This window comes from Salvia hispanica, chromosome 3 (assembly GCF_029641045.1).
Source record: "Salvia hispanica isolate PSC_SH4W2 chromosome 3, Shi_PSC_v1, whole genome shotgun sequence".
Classification (NCBI taxonomy): Eukaryota; Viridiplantae; Streptophyta; class Magnoliopsida; order Lamiales; family Lamiaceae; genus Salvia; species Salvia hispanica.
In genome coordinates, this window is record NC_142694.1 from 18226425 (window position 1) to 18253451 (window position 27027).

General features: G+C 38.6%; 1 protein-coding gene across 1 annotated transcript; it reads left to right on the forward strand.

The window, feature by feature from the left end:
- Positions 1 to 784: 784 nt before the first annotated feature.
- LOC125212377 (uncharacterized) lies at positions 785 to 3228 on the forward strand. Its single transcript, XM_048112533.2, has 2 exons — positions 785 to 2289; positions 2634 to 3228. Exons 1-2 carry the CDS (start codon positions 913 to 915, stop codon positions 2943 to 2945), a joined length of 1689 nt encoding a protein of 562 aa, XP_047968490.1. The 5' UTR covers positions 785 to 912; the 3' UTR covers positions 2946 to 3228.
- The last annotated feature ends 23799 nt before the right edge of the window (positions 3229 to 27027 follow it).

Consider the following 27027-nt stretch of genomic DNA (forward strand, 5'->3'; position numbering starts at 1 on the left):
TGTATTTATTGAATCCGTCGGGACTGACAGGGCTCGAACCCCGTCTCTTAGAAAGAGCGGCTAAACGATCGGACCAGTTTAATATGGATGGTGTATATTTCTTAAAACTCATGCTCAAAATAGGAGTGGCTCCTATTATGGAACAAAGAGAGTACTATCTAGGTAATACAAGATCATTTACTTGAGTGTGTCAAATGCAAATATGAATTATGTGATAGTAGGTGATAGAGAGAGGTAGCATCGTAATACGGGTGTAGTTCAGGCCTTAATTAGGGCTTAGATAGTTAATATGGTTGGGTAGCAATGTTGCAAGGTGCAACTCCATTAATTCTCGCATAACGGTGAGTATTTTTGGTTTCAGTTTAATTTTGGGATGAACATTCGGTTTTTTTTTTCTAACAACAAACTGAAAAATGATTTTCTTTTAGAAAAAAATTCAAATAAATCTGAGCCCGAACAAAACAAAAAAAATCAAAATCATATAATTAAAAAAAATCCAAAAATTTAAAAAATTACTTATACTACTAGTATTTGATAAAGTGGTAGTAATATTATTTTATTTTCGAACCTTAGAAACTTATCAAAATTTGACAAAACATCACTATATTAACCCTTTCTAATTTGACATCGTAAGTGAAAACACTTAGTACTACTACATCATTTAATATTTAAATTTTACTCCTAGTATTGAGAAATACAGCATAGTATATGAGCGACAAAAATTCATGAGCTGCACAGTTAAAGATTTACGAAAAGCCGCGCCAAGAAGATTTATGACTGTTTGACAATGCTCACACTTTGTTTTCACAAAGCACAAATGTAACAGCTCTCGCAATAAATATTCCCCTTCCTTCTTAACTGCATTCATAACTTCAACTCCACCAGTAATATCCAAACCGCCCATTCCTCACAATGTCCAAATTCTCGGCCGTCGTACGGCCACAAGACTACGCCGACAGCCCCGCCCACTACGCCGTCGCCACGGGTGACCACGCTGCCCTCATCAACCTCATTTCCCCCTTGCCAAAACTCTCCGACCCCGCCCGCATCCACACCGAATCCGACTCCCTAGCCGAGGAGCGCCTCGCCGACCGCATCTCCGCCGCCCTCGACCGCCGCGACAACCGCCTCCGCGAGACCCCGCTCCACCTCGCCGTCCGCCTCAACGACGTCGCCGCCGCCCACGCCCTCGCCGGCGCCGGCGCCGACATCTCCCTCCAGAACGCCGCGGGCTGGAACCCCCTCCAGGAGGCGCTCCTCCGCCGCTGCCCGGCGATCGTCCCCGTCCTCGTCCAGCGCCACCACCTCGCCGCCTGGTCCAAGTGGCGCCGCCGCCTCCCCCGCCTCGTCGCCGCCCTCCGCCGCATGCGCGATTTCTACCTCGAGATCTCCTTCCACTTCGACAGCTCCGTCGTGCCGTTCGTCGGGAAAATCGCCCCCTCCGACACCTACAAGATCTGGAAGCGCGACGGCAACCTCCGCGCCGACACCTCGCTCGCCGGCTACGACGGCCTCAAAATCCAGCGCGTCAATCAGAGCTTCCTCTTCCTAAACGACGACGTTTCCGCGCCGCAGGGCTCGCTCATCACCCTCAATCACGATAAGAAATTGATCTCGAACGTCTTCGACAACGCCGGAAATCCCCTCTCCGACGCCGAGATCTCCAATTTCTGCAATCAAACCAGCGTCTACCGCCCCGGAATGGACGTCACCAGAGCCGAATTGATCGGCCGCACCAACTGGCGGCGCCAGGAGAAAACCGAATCCGTCGGAGAATGGAAAGCTAGGGTTTATGAAATGCACAATGTCCACCTAACATTCCGATCGCGCAAAATCGCCGCCGCCGCAGCCGAAAACAGAGGCGATCCACTCCCACAGACGTGCATTTTGCCTCTGGAGATCGACGAGGCTTCCGACGACGGCTTCATCGTAGCGGAAAATCCGAGATTCAGCGTCTCCGGCGATTACCAGCGGCGGCACAGTAGCTTCGTCGGGGAGGATAGGGAATTCGTGTCGGTGTCTCGGAAGAGTGTGGACATATTCCCTGGTGGGTCGAGGAGGAGAGCGCCGCCTCCATGCACGGCGGACAGGCTGGTGGCGCCGCCGAGGACGAAGGAGAAGGAGTTCGCGAAGAGCCTGCGGCCGACGGTGTGGCTGACGGAACACTTTCCCTTGAAAACGGAGGAGGTGCTGCCGTTACTCGATATTTTGTCGAATAAGATTAAGACCGTTAGAAGAATGCGAGAGCTCTTAACGACGACGTTACCGCCGTCCACATTTCCGGTTAAGGTAGCTATAGCAAGTGTTTCCTCATTTTCATTTATTTATTTTTATTTCTAACTCATATGACACAGAGTGTTATATTATCGATTGCTTTTGGCCTACTATGTTTGATTCTCTAATCATTAGATTGAGGAAGTAAGATTTAATCATATCGGACATTTTCATATTTTACTTTTACTATTTGAATGTGTCATTTGTGGACCCATATCCATTTGAACTGACAGTATTTAATATTGTCACATGGATTATATGATTCATAGTACAAGCTGGAAAGTGTAATCTTGACATATAGTAGTATTGATTAATTTAATGAGATAGATTGATTAAATTTGAACCACTTGTTTGATCAGGTTGCGATACCGGTGATTCCAACGGTGAGAGTAGTGATAACATTTACAAAGTTCATGGAGCTAGAGCCACTTGAACATTTCTACACTCCTCTGTCTAGTCCAACTCAACTTCCAGATGATACTACTACTTGTGGTGGTGAAACCAGCGGCCACTTGCCGCCTCGGCCATCAAAAGGCGGCAGCCACCACCGCCTAAAGAGTGGCGAGCAGGCGGTGGAGGATCCATTCGTCATTCCGAGTGGGTACCGTTGGAGCAGTTCGGAAGACAAGAATAGGAAAATGAAGAGGTCTAAATCTACAGCCACAAGATGATACTACTACTTTTAATGGCTAATAATTTGCAGATTATAGTTTTAATTTGTACATATATATGTTTCTATATATTTAATGCATAAATCTCTTAGTGCCGAAAGTGTAATTGTTGGAATTGTACTACTTTTTGGTGGTCCAACTACTTGAAGGTGTTAAACATTTAAATCGAAGTAATAGTAGGTGATGTAGGGACTCTATCTAAACTTTTTTGAATGGAATCGAAACATACTTTGTCAGTAGAAAATAAACGGTTGTCTTATTAATAAAATGCAATTTTCGTATATACTGTATTCTTTAATCGATATATGGTTTAGTTCCTCTAGAGTTTCATGATTAATAATGATTTTTCTGAATGTCAGTTGTGGAAAGTATTTTATTAATTATGTTAATTAGACTTTGTTAACCTTTTTATTGATATCGTTATATGAATCGAACATAGAACGAAAAAAAGAAATTTTGGTAGGGGATAAAGCAGCCTTTTACCCATACTTAGGCCTGTTACTGGTCCCTGCATTTTATAAGGCTATGATGGAGCAAGTGATAGATTTGATTTGGATTTTAAAAATATGTATGATACTCTGAATTGATTTCGACCACTTGAGTAGTTAACTAACATATTCTTGAGCTAGTTTGAAGCTAGTGAACAATTTTTTGGCACCATTTAACATCTATCAAGTTATTGGAGTATTACTTTGTTTCTTTGATGTTATGTTGAAAATAATCAACAAAAGAAACCAAATATTAGCATCTACTATATGATGGATCATTGACAGAAAAAATAAACGGGAATATAGCAAGATTTAGTGGCAAACAATAAATGTAATACTGTAGTAGTTCTTTTTTTACTTTTAGTTCCATTAAATAACCGATCCCCATACAATAACAAAAACTTATTCAATCAATATAAAATAAATAATAGTAATAAAAGTTATTAATCTAAGTCTAATTTTAGAACATTAACTAACAGAAAACTTGTCTTTCAATCCTCTCATCCAATAAAATTCATTTTATTAAAAGTACTTTGAATATTTGAAGCACAAAGTTGTGGGAAGATTTGTCCCCCAAAGAGCTGCAGCGTTGTCAAAGTAGAGATGTTGAAAGGAAAAGGGAAAGGCCAATTAGTTGTTTTAAACGCACATCAAGAAAGTTGAGAACAAAATCTTTCTTTTGGAATCAATAAAAGGACAGAACATAAAATCTTAGTACAAATAAGTTCTTTAGTGCTTTAGCTCTCACTCCTATGGAACACTATAATTGATATTAGACCTTTTATTTAGGTTCTACCACCACATTGTCCTTTTATATGTGAACAGAAAGAGTATGAAATTAAAAATTACTCTAACTGCGTAAAAATGAAAATACACATATAAATACATGTAAATTATGTGATATAGATATATAAATTGAAAATATAGATATAAAATAAATTTTAAGTACTAATAATAACAAATGATAGACATTTTTTTAAAAAAACAACATTAAAAAATATGAAAAAGAAAAGAAATGAAAAATGATTCAAATTGTGGCCCACGACTTGCAACCCCCAAAAATATGAGTGCATAGCACACATTCAAGAAGTGCGCACAAGGGTGCAAGTGCGTAGAACAGTGCTTTGGGACGGGATTGTCGTGGGGCCCACTCAGTCGCGATAAATGGGATTGTAAAATTGATGCCCCTACCAAAAATTATCTCCCAATTCAATCATAGTTGGTGGCCTGACATTGTTATATTAAGTTTGATTTATATTATTTGAATTAATGTTATTTGTGCAAAAATATACTACTATTCTCTCTATCCCAATATAGTTGAGTCGTATTCGTTTTTTAGTTTTTCCTAAGGAAGTCATTTTCTTTTTTTATATTTCTTACTTTACTCTTTCTTCATCTCTTACTTTACTTTCTCTACTTTAACTTTTAACAAATCAATTTCTTAAATCTCGTGTCCAAAAGAAATGCTCCAACTAACTTGGGACGGTGGGTGTAATAATTTTACATTGAATTGTAAATTCAATATGATAATTGAATCTTAGAAATTTTAGACTAGCCTTTCAAAAAAGAAATGTAAATAAAATATTTACTCATCTGTTCCTAAAAGTTTGTCACATTTTGCTATTGTAGTCCGTCCATAAAGTTTACACTTTTATCATTTTGGCAGTAGATATAACATTCTGCTATTTCTCATTCACATTTTATTTTAAAACTAGTACTCCTTCCGTTTCATTTTCAGCACTCGTTTTTAAAAAATTATACTCTCTTTGTCCCAAAAAAATAGACAATTTGTTAAATGGCATGAGTTTTAATGTGCAATTGGTAAAATAAAATAGAGGTATGAAAAAGTAAGAGATAGAAGGGGAAAAGATAGTCGAAATAGTGTTAGTAAATTGTGGGGTGCACATTAAAAATGATGTGTATGATTATTATTTATTAAAAACTTTCCATATTTAAACTTATTCTAATTTTGGGGGACGACCAAAAAATGGTAAAGCTAGTCCATATTTTGAAGACGAATTGATGTAATAAACAGTTTAAATAGAGAAAAGAAAAGTAATAGAGAAAATAATGTAGAAAAGACTATTCTCTATATTATTCTCTCCTGAATTAGAAACAAGATCACCATGAAAAAATTAAATAACTGATCAATGCACAATTATTTGGAAATAAAAACATAAAAAATTAATACTTATAATATACATTATCTACATAATATCACACCACCCAAATGGTATTAATATTATATGCGATAACCGTAACATGTATCAAACATGGTTAATTAGATAGCACAAAAGAAATCTACTAAAACAACCACAATAATACATATAAATAGGTAGAAAAACAACACACACTAGCAACAACATGAGAGTTTAAGTAATAGTAGTAATTAAACAGAACATAAGAAATACTACTAAACCCTTGTATCACTCGATTATAAGAGTGATGTTAGGATTGCCCGCTGTCAAAGTAGTAACAAGTGTTATAACATGTCCGCGCTCATCTTGTTTAGTGTCACGCTGCACGATCACAGTGTCGGTCCAATGCGGATGGCATCCCACGAGGGCTTCAACGCCCTTAATTTGTTCATAGGCGCTCACTCTAATGGTATCGTTCTTTGAGACAACATGGGCATGCTCAGCTAGAGCATGTTCAGCAGCAACTAGTTGGCACATGTTCTCTCTACGTTGTGCTTCAGCCTCAATCCCCAGTTGAATGACGTTTTAGTCATTGAGTACGTCTTCACTTTTATCCATGGAAGGTCGAGAGTGATAGAGTGAAAGTGAGAGTGAAGAAGGAGGTATGTGAGCTAAATATAAAGGTGAAGATGTTATAATTACTGCGGCGGAGGTGAAGATGTTATAGCCTCTGCCACCATCTCCACTCAATTTCCCCATAATGCTAAAAAATTCCCTAAAATTTTCACCTTTATTTTCACCGTCATGGCCTCCTCCTCCTCCACACACTAAAACTCATAAAAAGTGTAAAACCGACTTCGATTGATCAACAATGGATTCAAACACAAAATGAAATCAAGAATAACACATGCAATATACGGGGTTGGGCCAATTGTGTCCACTTCCATCGGAGAACTCGAGCTAATATACTTGGTTTAGCCAATAACTCATAATATAAATAACACAGTGAGTGCAGTCATGTAAAGAGGAAATTCGTGCTTCCACCATTTAGATTCAATAAATACTTTAGGCACACCAAAGTCACCTAGTTCGTATAGATCAGGTCAATATTGTAATATAATATCTTTGTACTTTTCAAACATAATCTCGAAATTTACATATATTGTCCAAATGGAATTCATAGTCTGTAAATTTTCGTGAAGATCATAGTGAACACTATTCTCGGAAGCTAGTAGACTAACACCTACACATTTTGGAAGCTATACGTCTTACCTACTCTATCTCTTCTCTTCGCCTTCCGTTTCGGCTTTAATTTTTATAATATCCATGTTCTCCATCTATATTAATAAAATTAAATTATTTGATAAACTATGCATTTAATAAACTATTATTTAATATACATATTGTATGGATGCAAGCAGGGTCGTATCTACACTTTGTCTAGATGGGGCAATTGCCCCTCCTCACCCCCACAAATCCTTCTATATTTTGGTATAAATTTCTAAATATATTTCCACTTCTTCACTAAATGCCCCCTTATTACAATTCATAAAATTACCCTGGATATAATTTTGCCCCCTTTATCATGATTTTCTGGCTACACCCCTGGATGCAAGAAGAAATTGTCGACCAGTGCTTTTCCCTTTCATAGAGCCCGAAAATATTTTGTTATCCATAGTTAGTGTCACTTCAAAATTGGGACTCGTTACGAATCGGGGCCGTATTTCCTGTACGATATGGACATTGTAATTTGGCATATAACTCACATTTGCATTGGGTTATACATTTTGTCCATAAAGTGTATTGAATTGAAGATTACTATTGAATACATTCAAATTTGATAATGAACAAGTTGTATGCCACAACACGCCAGCTTCATCTATTAGAACTTCAAAAGGCAAATGGAGATCTGAATTAAATAGAAATTGAAATAGTTAAATAATAATATAAATTCCAATTTTAAAAAATAAAAAAAATTATAATAACACTTACTTAGGGGGAAAGCGTGGCGCAACAATAGCCCATAATAGAGATAACATGGTGTCGTCACGTTAAGAGGATATCCGTGCTTCCACCATTCGGATTCAATAAACACTTTGGCAGCAGCAAAATCACCTGGTTTGTGTAGGTCTGATCTGGCCATAATGTGATGTCTTTGTACTCTTTGAACACCATGGCCTCTGCCTCCGCACAACCTCTACCGCAAAGGCATCGTCCTCCTCTACCCCCACCTTCTCCACACACACTAAAATCCAAAATGAAATCATATGAAAACTTAATCTTTGCTCTAGATTAGAGTGTCTTTCCTAAATACCCTTTGACAGATGTGAATCTATATTAATAAGCTAGCAATTCCTATTTTTAAAAAGTAAAAAAAATCCTAAAATTTTCACCTTTATTTTCATCGCCATGGAATCTTCATCCACACACTAAAACTCATAAAAAAGTGTAAAACCAACTTCGATTGGTCAACAATGGATTCAAACACAAAATGAAATCAAGAATAACACACTCGATATACGTGGTTCGGCCAATTGCGCCCGCTTCTACCGGAGAACTCGAGATAACATTATTAATAATGATCTCAGAATTACAAAGAGAGATACTTCATCCACCTTCATTATTAGCACCACTTTCCTTTTTCGTCTGTCCCCAATTATTGACACACCCTTACTTTTTGCTATTTTTGATAATGGACTTCACATTCCACTCATAATATCACACCACCCAAATGGTATTAATAATATATGTGATAACTCTAACATGTACCAAACATGGTTAATTAGATAGCACAAAAGAAATCTACTAAAACAGCCACAATAATACATATAAACAGGTAGAAAAAAACAACACAGACTAACAACAACATGAGAATTTAAGTAGTAGTAGTAGTAATTAAACATGACATAAGAAATACTACTAAACCATTGTATCACTCGATTATAAGAGTGATGTTAGGATTGTCTGTTGTCAAAGTAGTAGCAAGTGCTAAAACATGTCCGCGCTCATCTTGTTTAGTGTCACACCGCACGGTCACAGTGCCGGTCCAATGCGGACGACATCCCACGAGGGCTTCAACGCCCTTAATCTGTTCATAGGTGCTCACTCTAATGGTATCGTTTGATGAGGCAACACGGGCATGCTCAGCTAGAGCATGTTCAACAACAGCTAGTTGGCGCATGTTTTCTCTACGCTGTGCTTCGGCCTTGATCCCCAGTTGAATGATGTTGTAGTCATTGAGTACGTCGTCACTTTTAACCATGGAAGGTCGAGAGTGATAGAGTGAGAGTGAAGAAGGAGGTATGTGAGTTAAATAGAAATGTGGAGATGTAATAGCCTCCGCCACCATCTCCACTCAATCTCCCCGTAAAGCTAAAAAAATCCCTAAAATTTTCACCTTTATTTTCACCGTCATGACATCCTCATCCTCCACACACTAAAACTCATAAAAAGTGTAAAACTAACTTCGATTGATCAACAATGGATTCAAACACAAAACAAAATCAAGAATAACACATGCAATATACGTGTGGGCCAATTGTGTCCACTTCCACCGGAGAACTCGAGCTAATATACTTGGTTCAGTAGCCGGTAATATAAATAACACAGTGTTGTCATGTAAAGAGGAAATACGTGTTTCCGCCATTTAGATTCAATAAATACTTTTTTTAAAATATAAGAATGTGGCAATTAAAGGTAATCATGAAGAAGTTTCACTACACAACATGGAAGGGCTAAAATGAGGTGAAATATAAAAGATTATTACCGAACAAGAAAGACAAAGCTAATATCCTAATGAGTGAACTACACAAATGGTCCCTGGACTATGGGTTTATCTCGCCCATAGTCCCTGGACTTTAAAAATATCGCCAGACATCCCTGGACTAAGGGTTTATTTCATAAACGGTCCTTGGGCACTGTTTTCAAACGAAAATGCCCTTTTTAGGGCATGGGCAATTTGGACATTTCAAATTTTCTACTGTGCATGAAGTCAGAACATCATTTCAAATTTGCAGGTGGTGTCATGATTGTTTTATCTCTCTCTCTTGCCTCTCCTCTCTCTTACACCTTCTCTCCTCTCTCTTCTCTACTCTTCTTCTTCCTATCATATCCTCTGCAAACGTTTACGGTAAGAAGAAATGTTGCGAGAAATGTTGCGAAGGTGGGTGAACTTGATTTCTTTGATTTGCTGGGTTTCCGTGAATTTGTGATAACTACATCATTGCAGTACGTGATTATTGGGGAAAATTTTGATTGGAGTCTATTTAATTTGAAGTTTGTGATGTTTTAGTGAATTTTGGTTTGAAAATTTATTTGATGCACTTTGAAAATAATGTTTTCGGAAGTAGAATTATGAAAATGGGCATATAAATTTTCATTCGACAGGTCCGACGTGTGCTAGTACACGAAATCTAGAAAATAAAACTAATCGTAATACTACAGTGGGTACGACTAAGGAGATCTACGTGTGGTAGGATCATGTTGGAAATCCTACTTAAATGACCATCGTGCTGGAAATCTACTCGAATGGATCTTCTTCGACATCTTCCACCCATTGTTCCTGTTCCATTGCCCATTTGAATGGCTGTTGATTGTTCGACGTCGCTGTCATAGATGAGCTTGAGGCAACTGTGACATTGGCGGCAGTTTCTGAGACCAATGCTGAGATAGATGAGCTTGAGGCAAACGAAACTCAGTTTTGGATGGTGTCGGCTTCATATCGTTTGCATTTTGGGGTCGCTTTAATCTTGCTAAGATACTTCTCAACTTTTCCTCAGACAATTTTCCACCAACGCCTTGTGCTGGATTTGTGGTAGTCTCCATTGTGTTGTATTTGGGTGATGTATTTGGTTGGGGGTTTTAAACTGGTTGATTGTGTATAGTTAAATGAGTTAGTTGGAAGTTGGAAGATAGATGAATTCAATGCGTTTTAACCCCTGATGACCTGATCTGATACATAAAGATATGTAAATAATTTCAGATGTAGTATATGAAAATAATATCAAATTTGGTACTGATAATTAATATCAAATGTCATGCGACACTAATATCAAATGTAAACCTTAACCCTTGTGTACTAATAGTAATATCGATCTTAGATGAAGGCAAAAAGAACGACACAAAATAATATCATACTAAAAGTCACCTTAGATGTGAGAGGTAGTGGATACCACAAAATAATAACATATCAAGTAGAATTTTTAGTACATATATAAGGTACTCCTGCCTTGTATGCAATCATACATAAATGCATACCAAAATCATCATCAGTCTGCATATCCCTTTACTAGTCTAGTCCATGGGCAAAAACAAACAAAAAGGATAGAAACCCAAGTAGTAAAGGGTAGACACACAGACTGCATTTGATTTACTAATTACAACAAAAAACAATAAAGTTTAGTGATTTGCAATGACATTCACAAAAAACACAGTTTCATATTGGAGGCCAATTCAATTCAATCAGCCGTCTTCCGACGACCACATCTCTGAGCTTTCCGAACATGGTTTGATGACGAAACAACACGGCTCGGCCCAGCCGTTGTCTCCATATGTGGGCGAGGCGGTCGGTCCCTCTGCGCGTCAGGCTCTTGACTCCCATGACCGCTTGCTTGGCTGCGTTGGCTGTTCGGTACTGAAGGGTCATTCTGACAAGTCCGCCTATTGTGTCCAATTTGACCACACCTACCACATGAGAGCACTGCAGTTCGCTGCAACGATTCAACTCCATTCTCGTGAAGACGTACCTATCATCATATCAAACTTGCATTCTTAGTGAATGACGAACACCACACATGATACATATAATTTGAACAAAGATGTGTTACCTGAGGCTGTTCTCTCCTCAGTTTCCTTGGGCGGCCACGTTGCCTTTTGGTGTTGGGAGGGTCTAGCTCAAAACTAACCTCCGAAGACATTGACCAGTTTTCCATACCATTGACAGGGTACAACACATGCTCATATAGTGCCGCCATACTAGCCCTCGAGTAAAATGGTGATACATAATCAGTCAGAGGGTGCTTACACCTGAGTATAGATGCTGCAGCGTGCACGCAAGGGAGGCCACTGATTTGCCAAAGCCTACATGTGCATGTCCTATTGAGCATGTTCACCACAAACTGACCAGCAGGCCCAGAGACTTGGTACTCATTTTCCCCATTCCACAAGGCCCTCCATGAAGTAGAGTTGGATGCCGCCTTATCAAGGATCTCTTTTATGACTGGTGGTACGGGGTAGTTGTAGTGCTTCACCCACTGACCCCTAATCTGGATGCGCTCCAATAGTTTTGTTCGAATTTTCTCCAACAACGACAGAATAGGTTTTTCACGTGCCTCGACGATCTTTGCATTAAACGTCTCACACATATTGTTCAGCTGCACAATAATGTCCACATTAGACGATGGTAGATATTAATCACAACCCAAAACAGTTTTATATACTTTAAACATGTGTTATACTACTTCAAACTTGTTTACCTGTGTATCACACTTTGCATGACCAGAGAAGTACGCCTTGACCCATTTTTCTTTTGGTGCCACACCCACCAAATGCTCATAGGCAGCCTGGTTGTACACCCGAAGTTCATCCAATCTCTGCTCGAAAACCTCCACAGTCGTGCTTTCAGATATTTGCCACATCCTTTTCTTCAACTCTTTACCTGAGAAGCGCTTCTTAAAGTTGTTGTACATATGTTGTACACAGAACCTGTGCTCACTCTGCGGATACTTTTCAGCAATTATCTTCGACAATCCCTGTCCATAAAAAAATAGAAGTTGTTACATAACAAGTAATAATATGATATGAAAAAATATCCAAGTGCAATACTAACCTTCTGCTGATCAGACATGAATACAAATCGAGGGCCGTTTTCAGATAACTGCAAGTCCTCATCCAAATGATCTAGAAACCATTTCCACTGCTGGTAGCTTTCAGTTTCACAAACAGCCCAAGCTATAGGCCACCACCCGTTGTTGTGATCGATCCCGATGGCTCAATATTTGTCCCTTATACGTCCCCTGCAAAAAACATGCGTCAAGGAAGATGATAGGTCTACAAAACCGTTTCCATCCGATTTTTAGTGGCCCTAGGCAAATATATATTCTGAGGAACCTTGGACTTGAGCTCGGTGTACGTCTATGGTTCTCATAATGTATTTGAACAGTTGAGCCGGGATGCGTTCGAAGCAGCTCATTCTTGTAGTAGAAGAGCTTCTTGTATTGCTTGTCGATGCTCCCAAATATGCCTTCGAGTGCGTGTCCCTTAGCCCTGTATGCCTTCATACGACTAATTCTGGAACCAAACTGCTCGTCTACACATTGTCTGATTGCAACCAATGGGATTCCCGAATTTGCTTTTATCTTCTCAGTGAACTGTTTGCCCAACCACTTAGCCGTGATCCATTTATTTTCTTGGACCTCTGAACATGTGTGAATATGCTCCCTGTTCACGGTTTGCACCACGTAGTCTCCATTTTTTTCCTTATGCATGTACACAAACCAAGTGCACTCACCATCAGCCCCATCGCACACAGCTCTCAATCTTGTATCATCATTCACTTTGAAACGAACGGGCCTCTTCGTCATCACGCCATACTGTCGGAGGACCTCTCTAAAGAAGTCTCGGCTGCCGAAGATATGACCAGGGCTAAAGTGTGGCAACTGATCAGTGAGTATGAACGGTTGTTTCACCACAGGACTACGCGTATGTGTTTCATCGTCTGAAGCAACATCTCTCACCTCAGCATTCGATATGTCGGCTAGCATGTCAGCATCTTCAGCCATCCGTCGGGCTTCATGATTGGGAGTATCTACCACAGGAGAGAATTTGCGGCGTTTAGTAGTCTTCGAGGTAGATCCTGATGCGGCTGTGGCAGAAGCTTTAGCTGCGGCTGTGTCTGCTGCTGCTCTCTCCTCGCGGTGCGTGGTCATTTCTTCGAAAAAAGACGCAAACATTTGCTCATCTCGACACATGCTTGCCAGAGATATGAACTGATCGAAGTCTTCGCATTCATCATCAGTATGCACATCAAAACCCTCGTTGTGCAGAGGGCAGTCGCCTAAGTCTACGTCGTCATCGTCGTCCTCGACCTGGCCGTGTTGCAAGTTTATGTTGACATCCTCCTCAGGTGCAATTCTTGTTCCTCCAGTGTTCACATCCTCAGCACCCTCAGTACCATTTGTGTTTTCTCCTCCCTGGTTTTCATATGTGTTCACCTCCTCCACCACTGGTGGAAATGTTGTTCCTCCTCCATTGTCATCCTCCTCAGGCCCCGTTCTGGTTTCTCCTAGATTCAGTATATCCTCAACCTCAGCCAGCCGAACAAGGTACTCCTCAAACACAGCAGCTGCTTCAACAAAGTCTGGCACAAACTGCCCATTTGAGTGAGTTTTAAATGGCACGTAATCTTCCAAACCATCCATAATTGGCCTGTACACATCATCTTCTGTTTGTGCATTAACAACATATGCTACTGATTCTGGTTGAGGTGTTTGTTCAACTACTTCAGTTATCTGCAAAGTCAATGTATTACCACATCAATATCCTTCCTTCCTTCTCAACACCAACATAACAAATCCAATATGATATGCATTAAAACTAATATCAAAATGACTACTAAAACAAATCAAATAAAAAACTCAATATCAATCACATGACATTGACAGTACCTCATCAACATTAGGTTGGGCATCCTGAGATGCAACCTGAACCTCATCTCCGACCGATACTCCAACATCATCTTGTAGTGCTCCCACTCCAACTACTTTCTCTACCTACAACATACATACACCACAATAATATATTCAATTCAATCCAAAATTAAATCTGAATATCAAAATGAATACCTTATCAACATCAGACACATCTATATCAGATGCAATTTGAACTTCACCAGATTGTGTAACTGTTTTAGTTGGCTACATGCATAAAACCAAAACGCATAAAACTAATACCTAAATAAATACAAAGTCATTGATTCACAAACAGAACAAACAAATATCAATGAAAGTACCTCTTGAACATGACATTGATCTTCAATCGCATCTCCAACCTGAACCTCATCTCTATTGGAAGTTCCAACCTGATATTGTGCTCCCACTCCAACCACTTTCTCAACCTTCAAAATAAATGCATGCATAGCAACAAAACATAATATCAAAACCAATAATATAGTATGCATGAAAACTAATATCAAAAACAGTCTGCATGAAGTAAATTAGGATAATTCCATGACAGAGGCAGTAGCATTTCATTACCTCTTCAACATTACATTGGCCTTCATTAGATTTTATCTCAGCAACTTCATCTTGTAATTCTCCTACTTTATCAACCTACACCACGCATACCACCACAAAATAAAAGCCAAATTTGTAATTTTGCAACCATAATGTAACATTAATTCAAACCAAAAATTAAATCTAAATATCAATGATAGTACCTCTTCCATGTGACACATCTAAATGAGATGAAGTTTGCATGAAGACACATCTAAATGAGATGAAGTTTGCATGAAGACTAATACATACAAGTTCAGTACCTCAACCAACTAAAATATCTCAATATTAATCACAGTACCTCATCAACATGCGCTTGTGCTATATCTGTTTGTCCAACTGCATGGTCTACGTGTCCCTGTAATCCTCCTACCCCATGAGCTTTGTCAACCTACAACATGCATAGCAATAAGCCAATAAGTATGCAGTTAACTTATATAAAGTTGATTTTACAATGGAAACAAACTTTGAAAAATAATACATTCCATGAACACTTATATGGAGAAATAAAACACATTTAATACCTCATTTACAACAACAACATCATCTTCCTCTATTGCATCACCAACATTAACATCGTCAACATCATCCTACAAGGTAATGTCCACATTTAGATATGGTAGTTATTACAGTTATAATACAACCAAATATAACACTAAATATGATACCTGAACCACAACAAATTCATCCATCAAATTTTTGATAATGTTTTCTTCTTCCTTTTTTTTCGCCTTCCATCCCTCACGTGCTTTCACCAAGCTATCAACGAGGTAGTCCTCAAACTCGTAGTCACGTGGATACCACTCTAACAAAGGTGTTTGTGGATTAACGTTTGATATTCCTGGAATAGCCTTTGCCTTCTTCCTAGGCGGCTTCGGTACAACCATAGGGGGATCCTCTATTTCTTCAATCACAACACTAGACGATTTCGACTGCATAAATTTTTGTAACAAATCAGCTTGGTCCTGTTGCTGTCGTGCAAGAGCGTCTGCATGCGTGATCTCCAGCACGTATACGTGGACGAGCCTCGCTTTCGATGTAGAAGCCACCTTCATAAATCGAGATACTTGTTCATCTTCGATGAGCGGTTCAGGAGGATGCCCAATTTGAATACCCACACATCCATCATTGAACTGGGGATGACAGTAATAAGACTCACATATAGCGTGTCTTGGATATCCAACTCTGACCATCATACTTGACAATTCAAACAGGTTAAACTGCAGTATGCTCACATAGTCAATGTAGTTTAACCTTCCCGTAATGTAATCTCCTGCGTGGAACACACCATGGTGGTGAAGCGCAATCGTAAAACAATCGGGCCTACTCTCTGTTCAAAGTCAAGCAAACCAACAAAACTCATTAATTTCGGATATTATTACCTTTTTTGAGGTGTATAAATACATAAATTTCCACAAAACCCTGACCTCAACATTACATGATTACAAATTTATAATCAAGTACATAGCCGAACAATGTTACAGGATAAAAGGCGTACCATATTCAAGCTCCGGATGGAAGATAGAGATATTTATACCACGGAGTTTCCATGTCTCTTGCTCAAGGTCTATTATCACCCGAGGACGGCTAGGGCCAGTATCACCATTGTTCCTTGTATTTCGACTCGACCCAGCACCATCATTTTTCGATTTTTTTCGACTTGACCCAGCACCATCATTTGTCGACGTTTTTCGACTTGACCCAACACCATCATCATCATCACCGGTCTTCTTCTTTCGTCCCCTTTTTTTCGGCGGCATCACAGTCGCTGATTGTGGCCGGCGAAACAACTTTTGGAGAGTGGGCACCACCTATTAGTGACAAAGAGGAGTGAGAGTCGAAAAATGCAAATTTTCGAACCAGGTGAGAGGGAAAATGGAGGGTTGGTGTGAGGGAAGGAAGATGAACTGTAGAAAATGGTGGGAAGTTGGAAGGGTCTCTCAAAAGTCACTCAAATTTTCCTCTCTCTCATTACGTGTCAACACCCCATTTCCTCTATTTTATATGTGTATATATGAAAGTACATGCAAATCCGGATTTGCAATGTCAAAACCATGCCCAATACTAAGGGACTAAATCTGATATTTATTTAAAACCCGAAATGATATTAGTTTTTGAAGTACCATATTTGATATTATTTTACACATGCGTATAGTACAGTTGTACCGCATCTGATATATAATTTGTACTAATGAGGACCAACTATGATATTATTTTACTCATGCGTATACCACTTTTGAAATTATTTTATGAACCACATTTGTATGCCAATTTTGATATTTGTTTGTGTTGATTTAAATTTAGTCATATAATTACCAATGTAATATAGTACTCCTTACTGGATACCCTCGTATGTAGTCATTACCCATTGAAGAATACCCATTTTCGGCCATGATCACAAATCACAACAACTAAAACGATGCTCTAAAATTAAAACTAAAACTAAAACTACTACTAAAACTGAAGTCTAAAACTTGTAACTTTGGAAAAAATCATACTTAGAACACATGAATCATACTTAGAACACATAATTCAAATAAAACAAGTTACATCGATTTAAACACTTCAAATTTTTTTCACAACATCACGCACACTTCAAATTACAGTTCTTCCTCACAAAATGTTTCTTCATCAAAATTTTCCCCCACACACTACAATATATTTGCAAAAACCTACTTCATGAAACTCACCAAAATGGCTACAAACGAAACTAACAACGATAACACCAAAATACAATCTTTCGCTTTACTTCCACCTTGACACCGCTTTCGATATATTTCAGAATCAACTTCGTCTTCTCCTCCGACTTCGTCTTCTCCTCCGACTTCGTCTTCAAGCCCATTGTTCCCAACCAAGCAATTGCAGCGTTCAAAATACACAGACTTGGGATGACACCACCGAAAATAATTGCAGCCTCCAACCTTGCCCTTTTTCTCGCAAACGAAATACAACATTCCATTTGATTGCTTTCTTGTGTCGACAACGATTTTGAGAATCGCTCTTTGCCGGCACATACAATTTTCGTACTCAAACCGGAGCCACCTACAACCATTCACTCATACCCCATCAGCCGAATTTTTTACGGAATGCGAAGACATGAAGACAAGCTTGATGTTGTGGAGAGAAGCAGGAACAAGAAGAAGAAGAATCACGATTTTACGGAGAGAATGGTTGACACAAGAGGAAGAAGAAGGAGGAAGCAAGTGAGATAGGAGAGAGAATTGGGTCATATTTAGAGGAGAGGCAAGAGAGAGAGATAAAACAATCATGACACCACCTGCAAATTTGAAATGATGTTCTGACTTCATGCACAGTAGAAAATTTGAAATGTCCAAATTGCCCAAGCCCTAAAAAGGGCATTTTCGTCTGAAAACAGTGCCCAAGGACCGTTTATGAAATAAACCCTTAGTCCAGGGATGTCTGGCGATATTTTTAAAGTCCAGGGACTATGGGCGAGATAAACCCATAGTCCAGGGACCATTTGTGTAGTTCACTCTATCCTAATATAATAGTGAATCAAAAACGCCAACAATCAAACTTAAACCATGATCATGTCTTCGAGAATAGCAGAAACAAGGCCTTGACACTTCTTCAAGATTTCAGCAGTCTCCAAGGTGTTACGCAGACGAACCCTTTGAGCTTGAATGATGACTCCACCAAGTTGAAAATCACAGATACCGCCCCGTGGCAAGAATGCAAGAAGGCAGTGCACAACTCTTTCAGCGCTCCATTGTTGTTACGAATGATGAAATACGAGAAGGCAGTGAGAATGACTAAAAAACCACATGAAACCGGAGCCCAATTTGGACGGGCGGCGTTCACTGCACGCTCGGCCTGATGGAGGACGCCGACTAGGTACATCGCCACAGCCGCACAAGGGCCGTCATCTTGACTGAGGTCCCTAACGACTTGAGACACCACCATCAGTAACTCCAGAAAACATTGAAGCATTTCCAAGCCGTTAGTTGCGTTGACCCTCCGCTTGATTTCAGCAATAGTAGTAGTCCCATGTTCGACGTAGAGCCTCACACAGTCTCTAGTCGTGTTAACGATGTCAGCCATTCCGTGGTAATTTGAATTTTTTAGGTCGTCGAGAATCAATAAATACTTTAGGCACACCAAAGTCACATGGTTCATATAGATCGGGTCAGTATTGTAATATAATATCTTTGTACTTTTCAAACATAATCTCTGAGATTTACTTTGTCCAAATGGAATTCATTGTCACTGCTGAGTCAGTCACATCTGTTGTAGAGCCTCCTCAACCGCCTATGCCTGAATCTAGTCCTCCTCCAGTGATATCTGAGGTAATTCCTTAAACTAGCTCAGACAATACAGTTATTACCTCTGACACTTCTGGTGTAGACGAGAATGAAAATGCAGCAATTGATGGTGATATCGGCCGATATATACTCCCCGACAGAACTACTCGTGGGATCCCGACTAAAAGATACAGTCCTGAGAGGGTTAGTAAAAGTCAATATTCTATGGTGAATTTAGCTAAAGCAAATCTGACAGGGATGGCTAGGGCTTTTGAAGCTGCACTTTACGAAGAAGAATAAATCCCATATACGGCCGAGGAGGCTATGAAAATTCCTCACGGGCAAGAATCAATGCTAGTAGAAATGCACGTTCTGATGAAGAACAATGCCTGGGAAGTATGCCTTAAACCTGATGGAGTTCGAACTGTGGGATGCAGATGGGTCTTCACTATCAAACGAAGGCCAGATGGGTCGATTGAACGGTATAAGGCGAGACTTGTGGCCAAGGGATACACTCAGTGTCACGCCCCGCATTTTCTAATGATAGAAAACACGGTTGATCGCGACTAGAGGAGGGTTAAAGAAGCGGGAAAGAAAGAGGAAAACAACACAATTCAACCAAAGCTCGACATAATAGAAATAGCTCAAATAAAATTAGAGTATCATCTCATTAATTGACAACTCAAAGTGATACAATATCTCATCAATAAATGAACTCAAAAGAAATATTGTTTAGCGAAAGCATTCGAGAGTAGAATAATGTCATGTATGAAGACACAACATATTTCGAACATTTGATAAACATCTTCTTCACTTTTATGCTCAACACCCACCGCACTCGTCACAGCTCAACCTGCACACAGGGCAAACAAATGCAAGGCTGAGTACTTGATGTACTCAGTGAACAAATGCCAAAACAATTTTATAAAAACAGTTATGTCATGCCGCCATTGAGTGAACTCGGGGTTTTAATTTGAAAAGGCCCGAGACACTAAAAATATCTCAAACACAAACTTTCAACTCATGCTCAAATCCTTTTCCTCATCATTTCAAAACACAACCATTTTCTCCTTGAGTTATTTAAGAAATTGCCATATCTGTTCTTTAGAGTGCCGTGTAAGGGGCCACTTTCCACGAGCACGAAAACCGGTCAACCCATTCGATGGCTCACAATCCTCATCATCTCACTTTCCAAGTAGGGACGCACCCTTGCTAAGACCCGAATTCGATTAAACACATAGTAAGCACTCACTCCCCACTAAGCAATCATCAACATCATCATCTCAACAACCTCAACAACAACAATCTCAACATGTGAAATGAGAATGTGGCCTCAAACTCGTTCACTAGACCGGCCGACCCAAAAGACGGCTCACAATACCCAATGGTGTACACTAGCCTGAGTAGGGACTTACTCCCTAGTCAAACCCGAATTCGATTCCAATAGGTCTAGTAGGGACCACTACCTTGCTAAACATACAGATAGGCATTTCTCAAAACAAAAACATGGCATGACATACCCTTTGCAAACTCCATATTTCTCATAAAACGTATTTGAAACATAAATCATTTTTCTTTTTTTTTCTATCAAGATCGAGCATCAATCACATCACAACAACAAGGTCGAGCAATTTATAATATCACTCAATAAATCAAGACATAGCATCACATAAACTCTAATCACATATTTCACGTCATCATTGGAATAAATATAATAATTGCAATCGCACTTAAGATGAATTTCGTCGCATAAAATGATGCTTGAATCGATATACTAAAACTAAAGCTCTTGAAAGTATTTAGTTCGAAAGCACACCTCATTCGTTAAAACCTTGTGTTCCATTCCATTCTCGAAAAGCGCGTGTGAAGACGCCCATTGATTTAATATACTTAGTCCCAATTTTCCATTTTATTAATTTGGCCCAAAGACCAAATTAAGTCCAATCTACACGCCCAAACTTTAAATTAATTCATTTGGCCCAACATTAAATAAAACAAAACTAAATCCTCAATTTTTTTTCTACTTTACGTGAACTCCCATCTCTCAAAAGCTTTTTTCTCCAACACTCACGGTCAGCACCCGTCAAATTCTCTCTCACAAATCCGCCTCCTCCTCATTCTCAAATCAGCGGAGCTCTCGGAGCAATTACCGCCACCCCCTTCTCGCCGTCGTCGGTGAGCGCCGGCCACCTTCCTTCTCTTTTTCTCGGCAACTCAGAGCCGCCGAGTTCGCGATCACCAGCCACAGTCACCGCTGCTGCTATTGAGTTCAGCCCAGTGCTATTCGCCGCCGCCCTGGCAGTACAGCCACCACTGCTGTCCGGTAGATACAGCGCATCGCGCCGTCTCTGTCTGCTCGAGGTTACGCTACCACCGCTACCTTACTCCATCTCAAAATACGCTGCCTCGAGACTCCATCGCTGATCGGATCGTTGCCGCCCCGCTGCAGCCGCTGTTGAACGGACGTTGCTGCTCTGACGGGACAGCCTGCCACTACGTCTCCGATTTCTCTCCTCTCCGTCTCCTATTTGATTCCATTTAAATTGCAGGATATGGATTCCACTACTTTCTCTCAAATTCTCACTCCTCTTTGCTCTCGGTTTCAAACTGAAGAAAGTGGTACAGGATTGTGTGAACGTGGGGAAGATGTGAATATATAGATGTAAAATCTGCGTTGAGAGAAACTAATTAGTTGAAATTTTTGTGGTGATGGAGATATAGTGAAGACTGTGGAGTTGGGAGTGGAAAAAGTTTGAATAAGGTTAGGGCTGCAGATTAATGGGTGAATTTATTTTGGGCTTCTCAAAAACTCTAATATAAAAGAACAATTAAACTAGAAAAGAATAATTGTTTTGGCCCAAATAATATATATTCATTTTTTTCCACAAACAAACAAAGACGGAAAAAAATTTCAAGTGCTCAAACATTGTCCTTTCAAGAACATATGAAAATGTAGAAAAAGTCGGGGTGTTACACTCATACTTATGGAGTTGATTATGCTGAAACATTCTCCCCGGTGGCAAAGATGAGTACTATTCGAGTGCTCTTCTCAATAGTGGCAGTCAGGGAATGACCACTACATCAGTTCGACGTGACAAACGCGTTCTTACATGGGGAACTGAAGAAGCCCATTTACATGGAGCCACCACCTGGATTTGCTGGAGAATTCGAAGGAGGAAAGATCTGCAAACTAAAACGAACACTATATGGGCTAAAGCAGTCACCTAGAGCTTGGTTTGAAAGATTCTCTGTGGTAATGAAAGAAGTACGGGTATGAACAAAACAATTCTGATCATACATTATTCTTGAAGAAAAGAGAAGGAAAGATCACATGCCTCATCATCTATATAGATGACATGATTCTCACGGGGGATTATGAAGAGGAAATAAGCAAGCCGAGGAAGAATTTGTTTGCAGAGTTTGGAATGAAAGACTTGGGATTACTAAAGTACTTTTTGGGTATAGAAGTGCTAAGGTCAAAAAAGAAGATCTTCATCAGTTAGAGAGAATATGTACTTGACTCGTTAACCGATACAAGACTACTGGACTGTAAGCCAGCAGATATTCATATGGTTCACAATCATGGTATGCAGATAGTTGAAGGGGCGGAAGCCACTCACCGCACGAGATATCAGCGTTTAGTTGGGAAATTGATATACTTATCCCACACTAGACTCGATATAGCTTATGCAGTTGGAGTAGTTAGTCAGTTCATTCATGCACCTCAAGTAGCTCACTGGGAAGCAGCACTGAGGATTGTTCGATATCTGAAAGGGACGGTGGGCCATGGGATTCTATTCAAGAATCATGGACATTTAGAGATTCATGGATTCACAGATGCTGATTGGGCAGGGAACCCAAATGACAGAAAATCGAGTGCTAGATATTTTACATTTATGGGAGGAAATCTTGTCATATGGAGAAGCAAAAAAAACAGAAAGTGGTAGCCTTGTCAAGTGCAGAAGCTAAATTTCGAGGAAGTCATGTAAGTTGTTATGTGATAATAAGGCGGCAATCAGTATATCTGAAAATCCAGTTCAACATGATCGGACAAAACATGTCGAGGTGGATCGACATTTCATCAAAGACAATATAGAGGCCTTGACAGTAGAACTTCCCTTTGAAAGATCTGGAGATCAATTGGCTGGTATACTCACGAAAGTTGTCGATGCAAGAAGCTTCCATGAGTATTGGGCAAGTTAAGTATGGGTAATCCTATTACTTAACTTGAGGGGAGTGTTAGAAAGGAAAATTTGTAAGTAAGGAAAAATCAATTAGGGGTGAAGAGATTGTGTAGAATCACGTTAATTAGGGAATGAGTATTAGGGCAAATCTTGCCAATATTTATGTAATCCTTAGCCTATTTAACAGAGGCCAGCGGCGGAACTACATGGGGACAAGCCCCCGCGCCAGCGTGGGCTTGGCCGGCCCCAGACCTTGAATCCCCGTTACATAGCCTGGTAGCCGACCTCCGACCCAAGAGCGAGCGAATCCTGCCACTTGATTTTCTAAAATTGGAAATTTAATTAGGAAAGAGAACACAAGATTTGGGCAACGGAAGAGGAGAAGAGGAGAAGAGAAATAGTTGTAAATGTGTATTCAAATAGATAGAGGAATTATGGAAAGAAGAAAAGGGGATGGCGTGGAGAAGAAAGATGAACAGTGAAGTAGACAAGATCTGTTTTTTAATTCAATATATCTCTATAGATAGTAGTACTACACATTGAAACACGGTAAAACATTTGACGTGTCAAATGGTAGAAATTAGAAAAAATAGAGATAAATATCTATATTTACCCAATTTTTATAGTCCTCTAGTTGAGCTAATCGCAGGAGTATTTAATTTATTTTGTTCTCCCTAATCTATCTGTAGTCCAATTCAGAAAAATCTCTAATAAGTTTAATTTATTAATTTAACAATGTATCTCTAATTTGTTTAAATTATTCTTATAAAATACTTTCATCATAATTTAATTCCACCATTAATCATTAAAATCAAATCATCACAAAATCCAAATAATGAAAACTAGCTTAGTTCCAAACATTCTTAAATTTACTAAGTATTTGTTAAACTTATTAAAATAGATTTGTGATTGGTCAATTGAGTACATGAAATTGATAGCGAAAATAATTTTCTACAATTTCAAGAGATGACATATTTGTCTGTAAAAATCATTATCTAATGCTTTTTAAAATTGTAACGTTTGTTATATGTAATATTTTACTATTATTAGTATTCCATCCGCCCCGACTAAGATGATACATTTTTTTATCGGTACTAAATTTTAGGAGTTGTTGCTTAATGTGTTTAATTGGATAGAGAAAATGTGACCGTAGGTATTAATGTAGAGAGAAAGAGAATTGAATATTTAATTGAGGAGAGAAAAAATGGTCGAGTGTATTACTTGGAGAAAGAAAGATCCAAAAATAGAAATGTGTCATCTTATTTGAGACAAACTAAAAAGAAAAGTGTGTCATTTTAAGTGGGATGGATGGAGTAAATTTTAAAATTTTCAGCCCCGGCTTATTAAACTTCCTGGTTCCGCCACTGGGCGTGTATATTGTTATTCTAAAACAAGTTGAATGAACACAATACCAATCTTCAACACTTTCTCATCCCTCTCTAAATGTGTGTATGAGTATTCTGTTGTGTAACTGAATGACAACAGTAATGAGCTTATATACTTGCTCATAACTGCATGCATCCTGGGGGCAAATCATATGCACTTGGATCACCTAGACTCCTTTTCACTTAACCAACTTAACCGCCACCTGAGTAAGTCAGTGATGTCAAACAAGGGAACCACGAAGGGACAAAGCGGGGGCTTTGCCGCCACCAGACCCCAACCCCCCCTTATATGGCCCGGAGTGAGCCCTGCACTCCAAGTCTCCAACTCCAACCATGCAGCGACACCACTGTTCTCTAAAATTGAAATTTGAATTAAGAAGGAGAAGAAGACAAAGATGAAGCCTTATTAGTCTTGGACCTTTAGTTATTTTGTTGGGCTGCTTTTTATTTTGGACCATTTAACATTATTAACCACTGATGCACTTGATAGAAAAGTCTAACAGAAATAACTCCAATCATGGGTTGGACCAGTTGAGAGTGATGAAGATTATCTCACTCAAATTATTCCCACCATTCTCTCTCTACAAATATACAATATACGCGTGAATATGAGAGTGGGAACATCCAAATACACGGGCAGTTTATTCGTCAATCTCGGGCACTCTATTATATGGATTTCTTTGTTGGAATTGTACACATCACAAATTGAGCTTGTAAAATATCTCAAGGAGTAAAGCTAACGAATTGACTCTGGCAAATTGGCAATATACTACATTTTCTAATACAGTATTAGTGAATTGATAAAGTGGATCTCATCTTATGGAAATAAAAGTTACTTCCAATTTAACATATTTCCTGCACTTTCTTTCCATATTATATTTAATTGAAATAATTATGTTAACTTTTGTTAACAAAAAATATAATACGTCAAATTTTACATATTTCAAAAAACTGAATTTTTCTATTATTTTTAAATTTTAATGAAATAATTTAGATTTTAACATCATTAAACGAGATCGATCTTAAATAGTGGAGTACAAAATTGAATAACTAAAATTTAACTAAATTTCATGATTAAATTCCTATACTTTTTTTCTTCCTTTCTCTCTATTCATCACCTTTGCTCTCTCCACTATTTTTAATCTAAATAATTATGTCAACGTCATTCAACGGAAAAAAAATATGTACTAGAGTTACCTAATTATGTCAACATTATTTTACCAAATTAAATATTTTGCAATTATTTTGTTGGTAATAATATACAAATTTATTTTATTTTATATTGAGACAATAGCTATTCATGATGTTTGGTTATAGTTAAGTTATATTTTTATATACTATCGTTAGTGATATTAAAAACCAAATTATTTCAATAAAATAATAAAAGATAAAGAAAATTTTGACATTTTTCCTGATTTCTGAACTGTAAAGATTGACCCTTTTTATATAACTTTTGAAATAAATACAATTTGACCTATTACAATTTTTTGTTAACAAAAGTAAACATATACTAGTATATAGTTCGATTAAATAGTAGTAGAGAGAAATGGCAGAAAATAACTTTTGGAAATAATTTTTCTTTCCTATTTAAACATAATAGAGATTAGAGAGAGTGCACAAAATCACTTTGGAAATAACTTTTATTTTCATAAAATAAAATCCATTTGTCAATTTTTAATTAATGTATTAAGAAATGTAGTAGTTGTATGTAATGTATGAGGTTATCACTTCGCATTACGGAGGGTTTTGCTCAAATCAAGAGTCCATAGCCCTTGCATTTTACAGAACAATGAATTTGAGATCAACTCCATTAATTGTTTTCCTCATAAGAGAGCAAAGTTGAAAGATTACAAGAATTAGGGGTGAGTCCACCTATTATTGTCATCATCATGTTCATGCCATTCACTATTGTTATTGTGCATTTGCTCCTAATAAAAAGTAGTTTAGTACTACCTCCGTCCCATAATAGATGTCACACTATTCTTTTTTAGTTTCTTCAAAGATGTCACATTTTTTTTGAAAAATGTTGTATCTTAAATGAATATAAAAATTATATTTTCTCTCTCCATTTAACACAAAACAAAACCTACTAAAATCTCGTACCATCTCATAAATGTGACATCTTTTATTAAACGGACGGAGTACCGTGTAAAAGTAATGGCATAGTCAGCCTCTCATAGCCATGATATGTAATCCTTGACATGGTATATACATCATTCTATTTTGTGCAATTTCTATAGTTTCATCGGCTGTCCTTTTTTAATATGCTACGGTCAAAATCCAACTTATCCGCCTCTTGTATTTTGGATCCAAGAAAATCGTAACAAACTTTTTCTGTCCAATTTCCTTTCTTCTC